The sequence below is a fragment of the Natrix helvetica genome, assembly GCF_964273705.1.
Source record: "Natrix helvetica genome assembly, chromosome: 2".
In the NCBI taxonomy this organism is placed as follows: Eukaryota; Metazoa; Chordata; class Lepidosauria; order Squamata; family Natricidae; genus Natrix; species Natrix helvetica.
The window spans coordinates 253,835,555-253,856,343 of NC_138552.1; the positions used below are offsets into that span (position 1 = coordinate 253,835,555).

Sequence of the window (20,789 nt, forward strand, 5' to 3'; positions counted from 1 at the left end):
ACAATTTAATTTGTGTAACAATACGTGAACTTCTCAATATGAGTATTAGGTCTGTCAACTAAAAGCCAAAGACCCATACCATATATAAGGACAGCAAGAGGATAGGATGAATGCCATAGTAATAGAAAAGGCATTTAAAGTATAGTGGGAAATGAACAGTTTATATGTACATTTAAGGCATACATATATTGCATACACAAAATTTCAGCAGAAGGATTCAAGCTGCAACTATTTGTAATTGGACACATCGAACCCCAAAAAAAGGATCTACTTATGTATGACCAAAAGCAACACAGAGCTTCTATTTATCCAAAGTTGCCACATACAATACAAATTTTCCATATAGTGGCAGAATGCATGGAACTATGATATATTATTTGTCATTATTTTTAAAACAATTAGAACTACCTACAAACCCTTAATTACTACAAAATTATGATCCATAAGCTATTCCATTTACAAAACTCACCAAGAACCAGCAAGGAGCCTTAAAGTGACATGCAGTGCATGCATCAATTGTCAAGATGCTACCTCTGTTTTGTCTCTGAAAGGCATTTATCAATTTATTGGCCAGAATTGCCACTCCAGACATTATGCTCGGAGCGCAGCAGCGGAGGCGGCTGCTGCAGGGAGAGCTGGGCCCGGACATGTTGAAGCTAGGAGGCATGCCTGCTGGGGGCAGAACAGGTGCTCCCGCAACCCCCTTCTCCAGCCGGGCAGAGCTCCATGCACTAATGTGCATGGTATCCCTAATGTGCCAAGGTATCCCTAATGTGCCAAGCCGCGGGAGCTGGGGAGCGGGCAGAGCGCCATGTGGCTTGGCGCCTTAGGGATACCCTCTAAGTCAGTGAATGGTGCTCTGCCTGGCTGGAGAGGGGGTTTGCTGGGCGGTTGCTCGTGAGCTTGGTCACCTCAGGGTTCCTTCGCCCCTGAGGCTGCGCCCGGCTCTTCAGGAGCCAGTTCGCAAGGGAACAGCCACCCGGCAACTCCAAAACAATAAGCCCTCCCCTATAATAAGCCCAAGGCCATATTTTGTAAGTACAAAGAAAATAAGACCCTCTCGTATTTTGGGGGGAACACGGTAACAAGATATAAGGCATTACTTTTACTATTAATATTTAAACTACTTTATATCTAAAATATCTATTTATATCTAAAATAACTAAGACCTCCAAGATCTCTTCCAACTCTGTTGTATCAGCTCCCAGGACAATTATGTCCCAACTGAATGCACTTTCAAGTTTCCCTCATAGGAATTTATTTCATTCATCAGATGGTGAATATATTTTATAAATGCTTATGTGTAATACAGTTGATTATCCTTTGATTTTTTTAATAGAAAGATTTCCTTGTTTTTCTCCTTCACTACAGATGCCAATGATTTACAAAACATCATACTGTCTCATACAATATAGAATTAGAAATAACAGAAAACAGAATTACACTGTGGGGTTCACTCCTTCAAGACATGATGACAACTTCAATGGTTTAAAATAGAAATTAGTTGCATTGATTGATGACAAGGCCATCACGGCCATTAGCCATGTACACTCAATCCTAGGAAAAGCTGTGAATTTGATCATTACAATAAAAAGAGTTGTGATTCCCTAGAAATCTTTCCATCTAAAAGAGAGAAAAAAATCCCTATAAGTTTTCCCTCATCAATGGAAAAGTATCTAGGGGCCCCTAAAAAAGCAGCGCTAGGAAAGATTCAACATCCTCTCTCTAAATTAGTTTGGTCCAATCTGCAAATTTCTGTAACTGCTTCAAATAAAATCAGGTTTTCAGTGCTTTTTGAAGAGAGTCTGTGTTTTAACATTTCAAAAATCCAAGAAGAGGGAGAAAGCTAAAACACTACCTCCTTATCCAAAAAGATGATATGCCATTTATCTTTTTAAAAAAACATTTATTTTAAATCTGCTTTCATTGTCTCCAGACTGAACAATTGCTCAGTTCCTCAGTTTTTAAACTGAACAAAGTTGAGTTTAAGGAAGCCAAGCTTGGTCCTAGGTTCTAAACTATAACTTTCTCTTACCTTAGTTCAGTAGCCTGAACTGAATTCTACATGATCCACTGCTACTTGGTTTAACTTTCCATTCCCAGCAGGAACAAAAGTCAGTTCCAGTTGCTGAGCTAATCTTGGTATGGTCTTAGAATTAAATGACAGTTAAGTACAATAGTCCTTGACAAGTAATCCTTGATTACTATCACAATCAATTTCCACTGCTAAGCAAGACAGCTATTAAGTGAGTTTTGTCCCATTTTACAATCTTTTTTGCCACAGTTGTTAAGTGAATCAAGTGCAGTTATAGCAATAGCACTTAGACTTATATACCCCTTCACATGCTTTACAGCCCTCTCTAAGCGGTTTACACAGTCAGCATATTGCCCCCAACAATTTGGGTCTTCATTTTACCCACCTCAGAAGGATGGAAGGCTGAGTCAACCTTGAGCCTGGTGAGATTTGAACATGCCAGTTTCAAGCCCCCAAATTTTGATCATATGATTACGGGGAACACTGCAACAATCATAATTGTGAAAACCGGTCATAAGTTACCTTTTTTCAAATTGTCAATAAATGATTATAAGTCAAGGACTACTTGTAAATGCCAAGCTAAGGATACTGGAGGATGAAAGTTAAATTAAATACTAATAATGCAGATCCTTATACTGTTCTAAAAGAAACTATGTAGGCAGGAATATATAACAATTGTGCAGTAAGCAGTTTCAAAATGTTCACCAGTTCACAGTTCAGTAAGTTATATCCATTAGATATACTACTGGTTTGCATATACATCATTAATATATTACACAATGTAATTAAAATTAGTTGATACAGATTGTGTAGAAGCCATCCAACCAACTATCCAACCATCAATCTTTACCGCAGTGATTGACACAGAGTCTGTGTCAATCACAGACCATTTTCTTTTTCAGGCATCCCTATAAGCCTGAAAGTAGTGTCTTTTTTCATTGTCTCCACTGAAGCCTGAAAAAGGACAAGGGTGTTTTAATTGGTAGAAGATGGGTGCTGAGCTTGCATGAGGTCTGGAGCACAGGCCTACTGTATAAGATGTGTGTGCTCCTTAAATTGCAAAGACACTACAAATAACTAAGTGTGCTTTCAATATAAAAAGGCAAAGTATTCAAATATGTCATGTTTTAAATAAAATATATTTGAGTAACCAGTATTTTAGGAAATGTTGAAATACTTACATAACATTTGCTTTCCCCTTCCTTTGTTTAAGTAGAGCTACATCACCGGAATAAGCAAAAAAAATTAGAAGAATAAAAATGTTGAAAGTTACCCTTCTTGGACAGTAGGAAGCATTAAATTCATCTCCAATGCGCCGTAATTCCTGTGCAATCCATATTTCTGGCTGCATATCCTCAGGTATTGGCCGTGACTGCCATCTGGAAGCTGTACCAAAACAACACATTTTTTTTTTAATATTTCCAAAAGGTTTTCCATATCCATTCCGCACTGTACCCATGCACTCAATGATTTTACTACTTCTTTCTCTTAAAGCTATAATAATCTTTTAATAAAAATACAGAGAGAAAACTACATAATTACGCTAAAAATGTCATCATGGTATCTGCAATTATATTTTATATTAAAGCTACTGTATATGATCTAACTCTATTCTTTTATTAATTATTATCAACTGAATCTAATATATTGTATTTTTTTTCATCTAAAGTAGCAGTAAATTGTGTAAAGCTATGTCTGTGGATTTTAACATACTTTTCACTCAGCTAGGATCAGACTCTTTTGCAAACAATTCAAGAGTGCTCCCACAGCTACCTGGGAAATCAAACTCTAAAATACTAGTATTTTAGACTAAAATAGTATACAGATAGTTCTCGACTTAGGACCACAATTGAGCCTAAAATTTCTGTTTCTAAATGAGACAATTAAGTACATTTTGCCTCATTTTATGACCTTTCGTGCCACAATTGTTAAATGAATTCCTGCAATTGGTAAATTAGTAACATGTTTTTAAAGTGAATCTTGACTATGCAAAAGGTCATCACGTGATCCCAGGACACTGCAATCATCATAAATGAGTGTCAGTTGCTAAGCATTTGAATTTTGATCATGTGAGCATGGGGATGCCACAACAATAAGTGCGAAAAATGATCGTAAGTCACTTTTTTCAGAGCTGTTGTAACTTTCAACGGTCACTAAATGAGCTAGTGCAAGTTGAGGACTACCTGCATAAAGAATCACCCAAAAAAATCCCATACAATTAAAACAGAATAAAAATACCAGAGGATTATCTCCCCCAAATGATGAAATGAATCTACAACTTGGACTTTACATTCTGATGTCATGCTTATTTATATCCCAATTCTCTCACGAGTTAGTATTAACAGTAGCACTTCTATCTGTAATTTCTCTGATAATTTCCAAACAGCACATTTTAACTTTATCTCTGAATTAAACATTAGGGGATTGTGATTTAATTTATGATTGTTCGCGGCCCATGGCCACTTGTTTGAAATAGGCAGCTATAGAAATAAATATTGATGCCAGGCTCTGTAATCATGCAAAATCTGAGGAATAGTTTCTCATATAAGCCAACATTGCAGAGATGCTGTTAAAGGGCTGCATATCACATTAATCCAAACACTAGCATGTACTAAACTTCACTCCTTGCATATAAACGACCAAGCGAGGTTTTGCTATAGCTGCCTATTATTAGCAAAATATGAGATGTTTGGAACCAGGTTTACAGCTGTTTTCCAAATTATGTTTAAATGCACTCTTTTCAAAGGTCAAGAAGCATGCTGCTTTCTGCTCTCAAGTAAATTTACTTTAGAAGATGTCAAGCAGTGTCAGCTCAAGCGGTATATAGTCCTTAGCTTATGACCGTCGTTACTTGTTTCTTAACAACTATTTGAAGTAATGATAGCCTCCAAAAAAGTCACTTGCAACCTAGATTTGAACTTAACTGCACCCATAGGCATAGGATCGCAATATGATCAAATACTGATTGAGCACTTGGCAACCAGCTTACATTTACAACTGGTGCAGCATCCCAGTCATGTGATCACAATTTGAGTTTTTTGACTATTTCTAGCAAAAAAAAAGCCCCCTGCCATTAATTAAGATAGATTCACACTTAGGACTGTGATGATTCCACTCTCAACTGTAGTCAAGTGGTCGTAAAATCAGGTCTGGTCATGTGGTGAGTTAGGATTACAACAATTTATGGAAATTCCAGTCCCAATTGAGGTTGCAAGTCAAGGATTATCTGTGAATCTGTACTTACAAATACACTGAACACATGTATTCAAAACAAAAAGGGAAGCAATATAGTGCTAAGTACCACTTGAGGCAATTCTTTTTTCTTTTTTTAAGATGTGTTGAGTGTAAGGAAACATCTATTTTAAGCATGCAGGCTCAGGTAACTTATTCGCAAATAGATGCTGAAGCAAACCATCAAAACTCATATACATGATTTGTTTTTTTCTTTACAAATCCATCAGAACTCATCTTTTCTGTGAAGCGGTTGGCATAACACACTGATTCCTATGCCCAATTACTAACCAAGGCCAAGATGCATAACAAAATAATGTATATTTCTCCTCGTATGTTCTGCTTTATTCCCCCCCCTCCTTCCTCTGTTTCTCCAATAATATCGGGACCCTCTGTGGGTATTACTCCACTAGTCATAGCCGACTTTAGGAGGTGGAGGTCATTTCTGCTTCTTTAAGCCATTGAGCCAGGGTTGTCTGAAGATGTTTCTGCCAGCATGTGGCTAGAATGACATCACATTGCAGCACAAAATGTACAGCAAAACATGGAATGTTATTACTCCAATAACATAGTAGTTGCAAATTTTTCAGAGTGCAGAATGTGAAGGGAGAAAAAATTGACATGATAATTTAAGAACTGCATTAGAACTAGGTTGCCCCTAGGTTCATACGTCACACTAACTGTGGTCCTTTTTTTTTCTGGCTCAATACAAGTTATCCTTGTTCAGCAACTGCAATTGGTTTGTGATTCAATCATTAAGCAAAGCAGTCATTAAATGAAAAATCACATGATTTTTCTTTACTTTAATTTTCCTTTGCTTTGCAGTGTTGGAAACATACAACTCGTAAATAGCTGGGAGAGTCCAAAATGGTGGTGAAGGTTTCCAGAACTTGACTCATGAGGAAGCCAGGTAAAAGGGAAATCTTACAGCTCTTTCCTCTGCTCTTTGGAATGCTCAACCTGGGGCTGGGATAATTAGCAAGGAGACAATTAGTATCTATATACATTAACTGGAGAGGAAAAGATTACCTCAGGATAAGCTGATACACAATGTGGAATAGACATTGAAAGGAATGTGGTAGCTTTCTTGAAACTGCAAAACACCAGTCACTTAAGAGCCTTTAGTATGAAACTGATTAAGAGTCCTATTAGTGTTAGACACAGCCTCAATTGGCTTGAAGGTTGTCATCAATTAATTAAGACAACTGAACCGAGCTTGTTAACCTGTGTAGTTAGCACTTTTTAGAGATGTGCTGGAGCACAGAGGAAAGCAGCTCAGGAATAGATATCCTCTTTAGGCAATCTCTCAGCTCTGTGGAGGGTGAGGAGAAAAAAAAGGGGTCAGGTATAAGACAACAGGTACATGTGACTGAGTGATGCTGCAAAGGCTATAAATGCAGGCACTGGTCACAAAGATAATGGCTGCTATCTGAAGCAGTCCCTAAATGAACATTAGCTGTTCAGGAATCAGCTACCATTATTTGTAAATTATGTTTTATGCCTGTTTTTATTGTTTAGTCATTAAGCTATGTCTTTTGTGACTCCATGGACCAATGTACCACAACACACTATAGGCCTCCACCGTCTCCTGGAGTTTGCCCCAAATGTTTCATGGGTACTGTATTTGAATCTAGTCAATGGTGTACACCATACCTAAACAACCTATGATGTACAAGAGGCAGTCTTAATTGTTTTGAGATGCATGTATGTTTTTGCTAGACATCTGAAAAACAGCAAGGGGATCTCCAAATGAAAGTATGTACTTTTAATTCTATCATAGCAGAAGACTTTATCATTTACATTTGTAGGAAGAGTTCCACACATCAAGCTTTTGGATCATTTTTGATGTAGGTATATAAAGGTTTGTATCTTGCTTAGGACAAAAACACTGCTTGGTATCTGTTTGTCATTAGATATAAAGAGGAAGAAAAATACTGCCTGGCAATTACAAGCATGTATTAATGTAGGAGTACTGATAACATTATCATGAAGCTGCAGTGTCCATAACAAATCTCAAAATGATACTTGTGTCATAATGCAATTTCATAATTTGTATCATAACTACACATCTTGTCATTTGCTCCTATGCCTTTGAACTCTTCTTAGTTCTATGATTCTGGTCTAACGTCTTCCGCCAACAAAAATGAATGGAGAATATAAGCAACTATTACAGCTCTTTTTATACAAATTATATTCCACAAACTTGGCATTAAAAACTTTAAAAGGATCATAAGGGAATAACCATAACTCTCAATCTCACAGCAATCACTCGCAGAGCAGTGAAAATGTTAAGCAAATGTGCCTGGCTCCAAACTGGGTGGAAAATATATTTCAGAGCCAAACTAACATTTCATTGGTCTACAAATGTATTGTTTTCACATTATAGTTGAGAAAGACTATTATCAGGTTTCAAAATAAAAGTTTATATCAGGCTCAATTTTAGTGAGTTGCTTAGTAAGCTGAAATTCATTCAACACTCCTCTTGCAATACTGATTGACTCAATTTTTCAATCATTTTAAAGAAGAACTAGTTTAATTCATCATATCTGAGGAGAGGCTTTCTACAATTATATTACAATGCCATTTTTGCTGCCTAAAATTAAACTACTTGACTCAAATTTGATTATCATACTTGTGCATGTAATTGTACACTAATAGTTCCATCATAGAAATCAAAATAGTTATCAAAATGTTCAACAGCGGAGAAATGGAAAGGACAAAGCAAAGTAGTATTCAGCAGTGTTTGCAGGATTACACTGTTTTTGATGTAATGAAAAAACCAGCATCAGTGCTGCAAGCTCTGCTTGTTTTGTCGATTCATGCAATATAACAACATGTGTAGAAAGGGGTGGAGCTTGCATCACAACAACACAATGTGACATTTTTTGGTCTGATTCTTTTTGCCTCTCCTGTGGGACGCCTGTGGAATACTTGTAATCCTTGAACTACTTCAGAGTATTCTTTTCCAAGTTCTGAATGTATTCAGTTGCACTAGCCAAACAAATACGTTATTTATGAATGAAGAGATGTTGGCTGAGCCATTCAAGATCATATTGAAACAAACAACATCATCAGTAGACTTTTGGATGAAAGTGCACAGAGAATAGGAACTTTAAGTGAAAGGACACTGGAGATCTTAATAGCTTTTGTTTCAGCACGTAAAATAGCCAAACTTGCATAAAAACCAAACCAGTCTTATTGAAACAGGCTGAATGTTAGGCAAACTGTTAAAGATTTTCTTTAAACAAAAACACTCCAAACACTGACAAAATATACCAACATATGCAAATTCATACTTCCCACTATGCTGCATAACCAATGGATAATGGAGGGGAAAGCATTAATGTTTTATTTCAGTATACACTTTATTTCCCCCCCTCCTTTTTTAATGAAACCATCATAGAGTTACTTCACTAAAAATAATCCTATTTGCTGTTCTGTTACTCACATATGAATTAATGAAACATAAAAATGATTCTTCCCAAATCTAATCCAAATATATCACATCTACTAGTACATTCCCTGGTAGTACAGAGCTACGTATAAGAAAATCCCAAACTATAAAATGCCACTCAAGCAAGTTCCAACACCAATGTAGTATTCAAGTTACGTACGTGACATCTAGTGCCAGCCAAAATATTTTGATGCCTGAGGCAGAAAATTGGCAAAGTAGAAATTAGAGTAAAATCAAATCTTAAGAGCAACCTTGGCCAAAAATAATACTACTATTTCTGCCAATGGGAATGTGTATAGTAATAGGTGCCTCAGCAGTCTGAGAAATAAAGTATAGCTTCAAAAAATTTCATCCCATGATCTGTTTATAAGCAACTCAGAGATTTCTGGATGAAATCAAACTAACTAGACCAAGAAAATAGTATCACTTTGTATTTATTAACATGGCATCTAATTTAAGTGGTAGAAAGGACTCTTCAAAAGGAACAAAAATTTTAAAATTAAATTTAAAAATGTTATAGTATACAATGTTAAAATATAAGAACAATGCAGGTTGTTTCATTAGATTTGGGCAAAAACTAACCAGTGAAGTTCATTAGAAAAATAAGGCAATGATTTACACTGTCCTCAATTATATAGTGAGATTTCTGGATATTACACAGAAATCAAACTATACCAAGAACTTGGAGGATCAGAGATTGAGAGCCACCTGTTTAAGCTTTGTATGTCACTTAACAAGATGTTAGTTTCACATAATCAGACAAAAGCAGAAGTGTTCAACTAGCTACCAAAATCTTATAAACATATAATGGGACCTATGGGACTACAAAGGTATAAAAAAACCTTAATTGATTCTAAATGACAGTTTCTGTAAGTCAAGAAATTAATATAAATGATTCATGTGGTTAACCATGAAATCAATCTGAGGTTTTCATAAAGGACTTTCTGTTGGGCTGCAAGATCAAAAAGATTAGGAGTGTCAAGTCATTTAGTTATGCAAAATAGAAATATATTTTCAAGTCATAATATCCATTTAAAATACTGAAGCTACATTTAAACAATGGATATGATGTCAATGCAATCATTACTGTAAAGATGTCCATCGTGCACTACAATGTATCTCTGTTCTAGTACATACATATTCTTGCTAGTTCTCAGGATAATCATAATTTTAAAAAAGTTTGAAATATGTCTACATCACTACTCTCATAAAGATTGTCATCATAATAAATGTTTTAGTAAAATTCTGATTAATTTTAATAAATGTTGTTTTGGCAATATTTAAGCATCTATTTAACATACCGTTCTGCCAAGCATAATTAACTTAAATGACCATTGGCTTACCTGAAGGGTTCTTTTCTGGGTGCTGCGAAGGAGAGTCCAAGCATGGGTTAAATACAGCCAATCTGCCCAGGACTGAATTGAAACTTTAAGGCACGCTTCTGGTGCCGAATAATCTTCAGATTTTCTTCAATGAAGGCATGGACAATGCGCGCTGAGAAGTTCAGGAACAAAGTCAACAAAAGTCATAACAAGTATCCATAAGTTCCACAGAACCATATGACAACTGGCGGAGCAGACCCCCAGGGCGGGGTTGGACTCTCCTTCGCAGCACCCAGAAAAGGACCCTTCAGGTAAGCCAATGGTCATTTTCCTGGGTGCTGCTCTGGAGAGTCCAAGCATGGGACATACCCAAGCTAAGTGTCACTAGGGCGGGAAGCAGAAGCATCCAAGGTCTCTCCGCTGGTATGAATGCCCTGGAGAACTTGCCTCCCAAATGCCCCCCCCCCCGTAGAAGCGAATTTGTCCAGTCTGTAGTTTTGAACAAAGGGAGACAAGGAAGTCCACGTTGCAGTCTTGCAAATCTCTTCTATCGGTGCCTGGGTAGCCCAGACCGCCATAGTGGCGGCGCTTCTTGTAGAATGTGCGGTGATATGGCGTGGCACCGGAATAGATTGAAGAATGTGGGCCGAGGTGATACAGGCCCGTAGCCAGTGGCCAATAGTCTGAGAAGAAACTTTGCGGCCCAGGGAGGCTGGTTGAAACACGACAAAAAGTGATTCAGAGTGACAGAAGGCAGCCGTGCGTTTGATGTACCTACATATTGCTCTACGAACATCGAGTATGTGCCACTTTTTCTCCTTGGGATGTTTGGTGTGTGGACAAAAATCCGAAAGTACGACCTCCTGGGCCCAGTGAAACCAAGAATTGATCTTGGGTATAAATGCCAGGTCTAAATGGAGGATCACTCTATCAGGTTGAATCAAGCACAAGTCCTCGCAAATTGACAGTGCTGCCAATTCGGGAATTTGCCATGCAGACGTGATGGCAATCAAAAAGGCTGTCTTAAATGTTAGATGTTTGAGGCTGGCCAAACGGAGGGGCTCAAAGGGCGAGGCACTGAGAGACTATAACACTACATTGAGATCCGATAAGGGGTATCTCAACCGGAGGCCAGGAAGCTGCGAATGATGGGATGACGACCAGGGGAAGAGTGCTCCTCTACCATCAAAATCATGGACAAGGCCGCCACCTGCCATCTAAGAGTGTTAGGGGCCAGGCCCTGGTGAAGTCCATCTTATAAGAAATCCAAGATCTGGGAAATCGTAGCCGTAGTCGCCTCCGCCTCATGTTCTCTGCACCAGCTGTCGAAGGATTTCCACATGGCATTGTATATTCTGGTTGTAGAAGGCCACCTGAATGGTGTGAATGACCTTAGTGGAAAGGCTACCCCTACTTAGGAGGTCCCTCTGAAGTGCCAGACAGCTAGTTGTAGCCACTGGGGCTCTGGATGTTGAAGCGTCCTCTGGTTGAGAGAGACCTCGTGTTGTGGAATCCGCCAAGGAGGATTGACAGACTCACCAGGTCAGCGAACCAGGTCCTTCTGGGGCAGTAGGGAGCCACGAGCAGAATTTCTGCCTCCTCCAACAGTATTTTCTGAATTCCCTGGGAAGAAGAGGCAATGGGGGGAAGGCGTACATCAGACCCGGTGGCCACGGAGAGTGGAGAGCGTTGGCCCCCTCGGCTTGCGGGATGTGGAACCTGGAGAAGAACCTAGGGAGGTGTGTGTTCTCCGGGGAGGCGAACAGGTCAACCAGAGGATGGCCGAACCTCTGAGACAACTGGTGGAACAGGTCCTGGTGCAGGCGCCACTCCGAGTGACCGACCGTGGCCCTGCTCAGACAGTCCGCCTGGATGTTGTGGACCCCAGAGATGTTTTCGCTTGGATCTTTCTGCCCACCTTCCCAGGCTCTCTGATTCTTCCATCAGGGACCTGGAGCGGGCGACCCCTTGGTAGTTTATGTGCGCCTTTGTGGCTACATTGTCTGTTAGGATTCTCACGTGACACCACTTGATGAGGTCTCGAAAGTGAACGAGTGCAAACCGCACAGCTCTCAATTCCAACCAGTTGATACTGTGGGACATTTCAGGTGGTGACCATCTGCCCTGCGCAATCTGGTTGGGGAGATGAGCGTCCCAGCCAAATAGACTGGCATCCATTGTGATGGTGAGACGGTCTGGCTCTTTGAAGAGGATGCCCTTCGCCAGCGCGAGGGGCAGCCACCAGTGGAGGGACTGACGTACCTTCAGTGAGACTCGAACCAGCTGTTGAGAGTTGCTCATGTTGGCCCTCTGGTAGGGCAGGAGGAGCCATTGTAGGTGCTGAGAATGAAGGCGTGCCCAAGGAACTATTGATAGGCACGAAATCATCTTGCCGAGTTGTGACAGCTGCACCACCGATGCAAATGACGAGTGTAGTACCTGCAACACCTGGATTCTGATGCTTGCCAAGCGTTCCAAAGACAGAGAGACCTGGCAGCTGGTGGTGTCGATGAGGGCGCCCAGGTGCTGCAGCCTGGTGGTCAGATGCAGATGACTCTTTTCCTTGTTGATGGAGAACCTGTGATGTTGGAGGGTCCGCAGTGTGTGCTGCAGGTCTTGTACTGCTTGTTGCCGTGACGATGACTGGATGAGGACGTCGTCCAGATAGCAATGCAGGCGCACTAGGCGAGATCTCAGAAAAGCCGCCACCACGGCTAGGATCTTTGTAAAGGTTCGAGGTGCCGAGGACAAGCCAAATGGCAGAGCCCTGTACTGGTAGTGGCGGCCTGCATAAAAGAATCTCAGAAACCTGCAGTGAGCTTTGCGATGGGGATGTGGAGGTAAGCCTCCTTGAGATCTATGGATGTTAGGAGATCTCCCAGCCGTCGCCACATGCAACCCACCTAAAATGGCCACCCGCATACACTGGAGAGCTCTGAGGCTCCGTGCCAACAGCAAGCTCACTCAGAAGTACGGTCAGCAGCAATGGAGGGCTCAGCGGGGCTACAATCGCAGTGGGATCACTGCAATCACGCTGGTGTCGGCACGCCGACCCATGCGCCTTCCCTCACTGCTGCCTGCAGCCTCAAGGTGCCCGAGTGAACCCAGGACACCAAAGAGGCTGACATTGGTGAGAACCAGGGAATTAAATTAAAGGGAGACCCACCACGCTTGCTCCAATAATCAGGAAGTAGAATAGAATCTTTTTTAGTAAATAGAAAAATAGAGAGTCCAGGCAATCAATTAGGAATGAAGAGAAACTGGAAGTGCGTCCACTGGGCTTAGCTAAATTGAAAAAATCTGAAGATTAGTCGGCACCAGAGGCGTGGCTTAAAGTTTCAATTCAGTCCTGGGCAGATTGGCTGTATTTAACCCATGCTTGGACTCTCCAGAGCAGCACCTAGCAAAGGGGTTATTTCTAACTTATCTTCTCTATTGCAATAATCCCTTCCCGATCTGCCAATCTCTAAATCACTTTTGTGCAGGGTATCTTGAATTAAAAACATTTGCACTGTATAATATATAAACCTGTGTCAAGTGAGGAATTTCCTGGAAAGATCAGTAAATGGTCCTTGAAATACTTCTGAAATACTTCCAGTCTCATGCAACAGAAAGGCAGAAGATAATACATAACCATCTCATTTGCATGCTATTAAAAATGACAATCGTTACAAAAATTAGAATTGGAATTTACACCCTGTCAGCAATTTAGGAGACTTGTGAGCATTTATATTTTATTTTGAAAGTAGCTTAAGATTTCATTGATATAGTAATACTAATATAGTGGAAAAGAAATGAAGATCCTACATATAAGATCTTTTATTTTTTTAAAAGTGTTATTTCCTCCCACCCCCAACAAAAACCCCAAAACTGCTGCTGCTGCGGAGAAATACAGGTGTTCAACACACACAAGGCATTGCTAATACAAGCTCAGAAAACCCAATAGGAAAGCAGTAAAACCTATTTGTGCTAAACGTATAAAAAAAATTCAACAGTTTATCCATTATAACCAATCTCTCAATGTATTTGTAACAAATAATACAAATACATAGTTCTCAATCCGATTAAGAACATAACAAGAATGGATCAGGTATGCAAGTAACTTGGAGAAAAGAGAGGGCAGGAATCTTTCAACATTCTTAGCATAATGAATTGCTATACACATATGGGCAACAGTCGCATTAATCGGAGGCAACATACTGAACAGCTGCTGGAATCTGATGCCACAGTAATCTGAGAAATGGAGCTGAACTCTTCATGCTTTGAGAATGAATTCCATACTTGCTTTTACCAACCCTTACAGGTTATTTACATCACTTTAATAAACATACTTCAATCAAAATATAGGGGACATAAAAAGCAGTTTTTACAATATTCACAAAATATTAATAATATTTAATAAATTTCACTTTAAAGTTCCTATCTGGAAACAGATTCTTTCATTCAACCAAATAACACTCTAAGAGCCAAAAATATGGTGGAGTGATTTAAGAAACACAGGAAACTAAATGTAAAAATTATTTTAAACACATTTGACTCATTTCAAAGATAGCATGAAAAGCATAAAATCAATATGAAACTAGCCTACTATTCTAGAAAGCCCATTATACCATATAGGACTAAGAGATAAAATTCTTAGAATATATCCATATCATAAAGTGGTCTGTTTGAACAATATTGTGAACGAATCAATGTCTTAAGAAAACAAAATGCTCATACAACAGCTTCCCTGGCCTTCAGCTGCTCTGAAATTTTTCTTTACTTATATTCTCCTCATAAATGTTACACTGATTCTGAAAATATACATGATATCTTGAAACACCAAGAAATGCTACCTACTAAAAGCTCATGTTTTCTCATCAGAGTATAGGAATTAGTATCCTTTACAGCACTACTGTATATAAAGCAAATTCTTTATCACAAATATAAAGATAATGCAAAGAAATAAACATTATAACCAGCCAAGTATTATGTATTCAAATATCATTCTTTTGTTTCTTTGCAAGGATTCTTTTATTACAGGCATAGCCACATGTACTTCATTTCACATTAATCTATATACTACTAAAACTCTACTAAATGTAACTTTTAATTGGGTGAAACAGTACATCATACCATTTTAAGCTAAGGTTATCTCAAATGGGCTAACTTACCCAAAGTGCTCAAACTCCAGGACCCATAATTCCCATGCAATAGAAATTTGGAAAATTTTATTAAGCATTTTATGACATAATTAAAAATAATATATTTCCTGTAGTCAACTCTTGAAGTTTGACTGTGCTATACAATTCAACATGGGCTATTTTTAAGACAGATATATCTCTAAATATCCCTCTAAACTTTTATGAATTTCACAGATACATTACAAGTTCTGCCACTGTTGAAGGCATTGAGGAATCTGGTAAGGAAATATCTCTGGAACGATGACCCAAGGGTCACAGATTATCTAGTAATCATATAAAAGCACTGGGTGTATTAAACTCTTCAACTATTCAAACAGTGAATGTTGGCTGGAATGTTTGAAGTGTTTTACTATGTAACACTGTTGCTGTAGAAATAGCTAATTATTATACTGAATTTGAAAATGACATTGTACAAAAAAACATAATTATGAAATTTCCATAACCAAGCACAAATGCTGGATATAACTGTTTGCTTTTTGTTCACTTCTAAGCTATTATTAAGCATCTAAATCAAATACAATGCCAGTCATTTCAAAAACTTGAGAAACTGGAGCATCTTCTTTTCAGGATGAAAATCCTAGTAAGAATCTAATTATATTGTTCTGCAAGTCAATTAGTCAAAGTAGATCAGCTGAGATAAACAGGTAAAATAAATCACCCACTTTTTCCTTTACCCCTTCTCATTTTTCACCTCTACAAAACAATTCAAGAAACAAGAGTTGGCACAAAGGTTCTTCAGCTATTACCCACAAAGCAAGTACGGTTTGCGCTTCCAATTGTCAACACAGACTGGATTGGAGTCAGAAGGACCTCTAGTGAATTTCAGGAAGTGTAGCAACAGCAACCCGGGAAAGAAAAAAGAAAACCCTGCCATGACTTTCCTTATGCAAGACATAACCCATTAAACCAGAAGCAGTTACTTCTAACTGCAAAAATGTTTTTTTTAAGACAGGCAGAACTATGAGGGGGAAAATATGACAAAAGGATTATCTATAATGCAAAAATCATTTATGTGTAAATTTTTCACCAACTTGAAATCTATGCCAATACTTTGGCCATTTGAGCAAGGGTGTTACACAGAACTGAATGTTGAATAAATATATTAAAAAATATTGTATCTTTCATGTTTTTCACAGCACTTGCATAATAAAAAGTTCAGTGCCAATTTTTTGAAGAATATAATCTGTATTCACCAGATATTATTTAGGCAATCTACAGAAATAAGTGCATGTAAATAGTGTCCATCTCATAGCTGTTTTTTTTAAAAAAAAACAAGTTATCTTTCCCCTTGTTTATCATATATGAAATTTTGGATATAATTTGGCATAAACAGTATGTCATCTTGATGTGAAAATTGCTCCTTCTGTGAAAGTAGGCATTCTTTTTAGGGTTAGGGTTAGGGTTTTAGTGAGCTTGTTACCAAACTTGCAATAATCTCAGAAAACAAACCAGCCGGGCAGCAATATAGAACACAAACTTCCTTTTTTGTCTCAGTTAATTTACACCTTCAGCATAATTGTGTAGTTTTTTTATTCTTTCTTGTGTCATTTCAAATGACTTTTCAATATTCAATTGACTCATAATATATTTGTATCTCAATTAGGATCATCATTGCGAAGCACTATTTCCTATTGAAAATAGGAAAGCAATGTTTTTTTAAAAGAATTCAAACATAAGATCAGTTTTACCTGAAATATGAAGATTATATAAGCTGCACAATGCAAATATACCTCCCCCTTCATCATTTTGAACCCAGATAAAACTTTGCCTGAAGTTGCAAGAAAAAGATGATATTCAGAACTTTTTTTAAAAAAATGACACAAGAATAAATGTTTTATTTAAACTCATCATAAATGAACATGATTAAAATTCATAATCCCTGTTACTTAAGTGAAAGAAGCTGTGCACTTAACTTGGCTAGTTAATTCTAAATGGTTTATTGTGCATAATTTCTCATACATAGGTAACAAACAATAAATTGTGTTTAAGATAATCACAAGTCATTTGTTGGAGGTTTTCTGCAATATTTTAGCACAGATAACTTTTAAAAAACTTTACATTAAAGCAACAAAAAATCAAGTTGTAGATTTAAAGGCAGAAAGAAATCCTAAGAACTGGCTCTGAGTAATAAAACTACATATAAAAGCTAGGACAAGAGCAAATCTGTCATTTTGTAGTTCTAAGCTATCTCCTTTGAGGTTTTTAAAAACCACACTGTAAGACTTGACAATCTTCACAAATCATTAGACTATGGCAAGTTTGCACGGCTTATAGTAATCATTAGTTTGAAATTATTTACAGTCATTATTTGAATTTCATAAAAAGATGCAATTCTTTTTCACTTAATGTTTTGAAAACTCCCTTGCCCATATTCATTTTTAAAGAAATTTGTAAACTAAAACATCCCTTTGAAGAATAATTGTTGATTGCCAGGATCCATCCAGACTATGTCCCATATAGGTCTTACATAGTCTATAAATCGTATACTGATGGAAAGCCATTTTCCTAGTCTGCTGAACTTTAACAAACACTAATTTTTGTTCTCCTACACTATTTCTACAATATCTGTAGAAGGTGGGCTTGACATCACGGAAGCCCTTATATCTCCCAAATAGTTCTCTGAAACTATGTTTATGTTCTGTTCTAGTGCAGTAACTTACTTTATCAAGAATATAAAACTCTTCAACTTGGAAAATAAACTCTTACATCAAAAACAGTTTACATTAAAAATCCTACGTGTACTGTCTACAGCATACATCTGTACAGTATAATCATAGGACAATGGAGTTTGAAAAGTCCATGGGGTTCAACCCTCCCTAATGTGGTGGAAAACCAATTAGACCATCCATGAGAGTGATTCATCCAGGGATGAAGAATCCACAACATCATAAGTAAACTACTTCTTTAGTAGTAGTTCCTGGCAGGGTCCACTTTTTTCAGATCAACTGAGTGCTGATTGATCAACTGAGAAAAGAACTGACAGACCGGCTTGTCACCTGAGGCAGACATAAGAGTACTGGAGAAACTGACCCAAAATCACCCAGATAGCTTCCCCACCTAAGGCTGAACCAGAACTCACAGCTGCCTGATTTCTAACCTGGTGTCTTAACCACCAGACTAAACTTGCTCTCCAAAGTAACTATTCCACATTCATACTATTTCACCATCAGAAAGCTTTTTCCTTATATTAAAATAAAGCTACCATGTTTTCCCGAAAATAAGACAGGGTCTTATTTTCTGACACTCACACACACACCCCGGAAATAAGCGCTTGGCCTTATTTTCAGGGAGGTCTTATTATTTTTGAGGTGCAGGAGGTGGCGAGCGTGGTCACTCCATGGCTTCTGCTATGTTGCAATATTTTCAGGGAGGGCTTATTTTAGCGCATGCGCTCAAAAGCCCGATTGGGCTTATTATCCGTGGAGATCTTGTTTTTGGGGAAACAAGGTAAGTATCTACAATTTATGCCCATTACTTCTGGATCCAGTTTCTGTGGGAATGAAAATTAATTCCTGACCAGCTTCTATATGGTACCTTTTTATGTATCTGAACAAAACTGAAGAATAGCTATAACATTTAAGCAACAAAGAAGATAATATAGCATTGAGTATAGCTGCTTAAAATTGGATTTTTCTCCTTAAGAGGTTGGATAAATCTATCTTCTACATTAATACTTAATATATTTTCATTTAATAGCAGAATTTAAGATGATACATTATATTTTCTTCTGTTACTTTCACATATTATATAAAGTCCCAACTCCTAGGAAAAGGGCAACAAATGAAATAAAACAATCATTTCTAGTGGAACCACTGGCTTAACCAATTCAATACAAGCAGGCTGCTTAAAATACTCAGTAATGTACATATTTGACCTCCAATAACATGCAATGCCCCTTTTCTACTTGTTAACTTCATTCTTTACTACTGTTGCCATCTCTCCCCAAACAAAGCTCCTCTGTTTTAACAGCTGTAGGCAGAGATTCAGTAAGTGTAATTTTCCCCATTACTGCACTTCCTCACCAGAAAAAGCAATATTTTAAAAATGCTACAATACTTCTATAATTAAAGGTAACAACTGCTTGCACTACATTTATCTGAAATAGAAAAAAATCCACTCATTTTATAGTTTACATATTGTGTGTGTATGTGTATACATACACACACAAACACATCACCATCTACCACCTAATCAATAGGCTTTACAATTTCCTGAGATGCATTCAATATTCTATTCTTTCAGCTATGCCAGGCAAATTAAGCCCCAGCAGAATCTATTTTAAAAACCAAGGGATTTTTTTCTCTCTCTAGATTCTGATTGGTGGAACTTTCAGGAAGTACCTTCAGTTTCCATGGTAAAAAGTGGAAGGTAAACATGCCTGCAATATAAGGCTAAGATGCCTAAGCCACTTTAAAAAGGATATATGCTCTTGGGAGTACACTGGCTTAAGTGCATATCTGTGCAAAGTAGCTTCTCTTACTCCTAGTTTAATGCTATATAAACACTGCACTCAAAGCAGGAAATCGGCTATGCTGAACCACAGGGAATAGGATGCACTACAACACCTCATGCATATATACCCCAAATGGGAATCAAGTAGGAACATACTTGAATCAATTGGCAAAACACCTAATTAGTGTTAACCTTTTAATTTTTCATTAGACAAGAACCTCTTCTTAAAAGACTATTGGACTGGACCATCAAACAAACATGCTCTTTTTCCTAGATGCGTTTGTGTGCCTTATGGGAGGTTATTACATGACCTAAAGATACTTAGCAAACAAAATTAAACATTTTCATTTTCAAAAAATATATATAACCAATTTATTTATTTCAAGAGGAGGGGAAGATTGGTGCAGTTTAAAGCAATAATGGTTCAACATCCCATTCAGGAACTGTGTATAGTTACCTGAAAGCACACATCCACCATTTTTTCAGGAAAAAGAAATAGAAGATTTAAACAAAATCTTCAATATAATAAAAGAAAATTTAAAACTCAGTAAGTCCACACGCCTCTACTCAAATTATTCAAAAATGTTTCAAAAACCAATTATTCACTCAGAAGCCAATTATAGTTCATTTTAACTAGGAAAAACCCATTGGATAAGTATGGAGGAAAGTGGAATGAGTAAAATTCAAAATCTCTACATGGAATAAGGCAGATATATCCTCCTATGTTTCTAAATGATGCAAAGAAAGGACCAAGAAGCTCATTGGACATTTTGATTATAATCCTCATCATGAGCCAAACTATAGAGACTATAAACACATTGCTTCCCATTTCTTCCAGTTTTCAGTAAGGGAATGAATAGGTACAGCAGGCCTACTCTGGATAATAGCATTGGCACTCAACGCTGTATGCCCTAAGTTGGAAGTGCTTTTTGGCATCAATGGAAACTTCCATCCTTGGGATAATAACTGTGAGACTGTGATCTTCACTTGTGATAAATGAATAAAGATTTAAAATAAACTTCTGAGCGTACTATGGTCCCGATGTTGGATAGCCATTTGTCTGAAACGGTATAAGGTTGGACTAGAAGACCCCCAAGGTCCCTTCCAACTCT

General features: G+C 37.9%; 1 protein-coding gene and 1 long non-coding RNA gene across 5 annotated transcripts in view; one reads left to right on the forward strand and one right to left on the reverse strand.

Moving 5' to 3' along the window:
* LOC309385673 overlaps nucleotides 1-3,384 on the forward strand; it is a 213,540-nt gene extending 210,156 nt beyond the window's left edge. The window contains exon 6 of the long non-coding RNA XR_014174272.1: nucleotides 3,252-3,384. This is a non-coding gene — a long non-coding RNA (uncharacterized lncRNA). The remainder of the gene's footprint in view (nucleotides 1-3,251) is intronic.
* Nucleotides 1-20,789, reverse strand: part of BCL2L11 (BCL2 like 11) — a 39,093-nt gene that overhangs the window by 9,057 nt on the left and 9,247 nt on the right. For all 4 annotated transcript variants that reach the window (XM_081940336.1, XM_081940338.1, XM_081940337.1 and 1 more), the window contains exon 3: nucleotides 3,309-3,421. In XM_081940336.1, coding sequence (XP_081796462.1) covers nucleotides 3,309-3,421 — 113 coding nt within the window. The remainder of the gene's footprint in view (nucleotides 1-3,308; nucleotides 3,422-20,789) is intronic.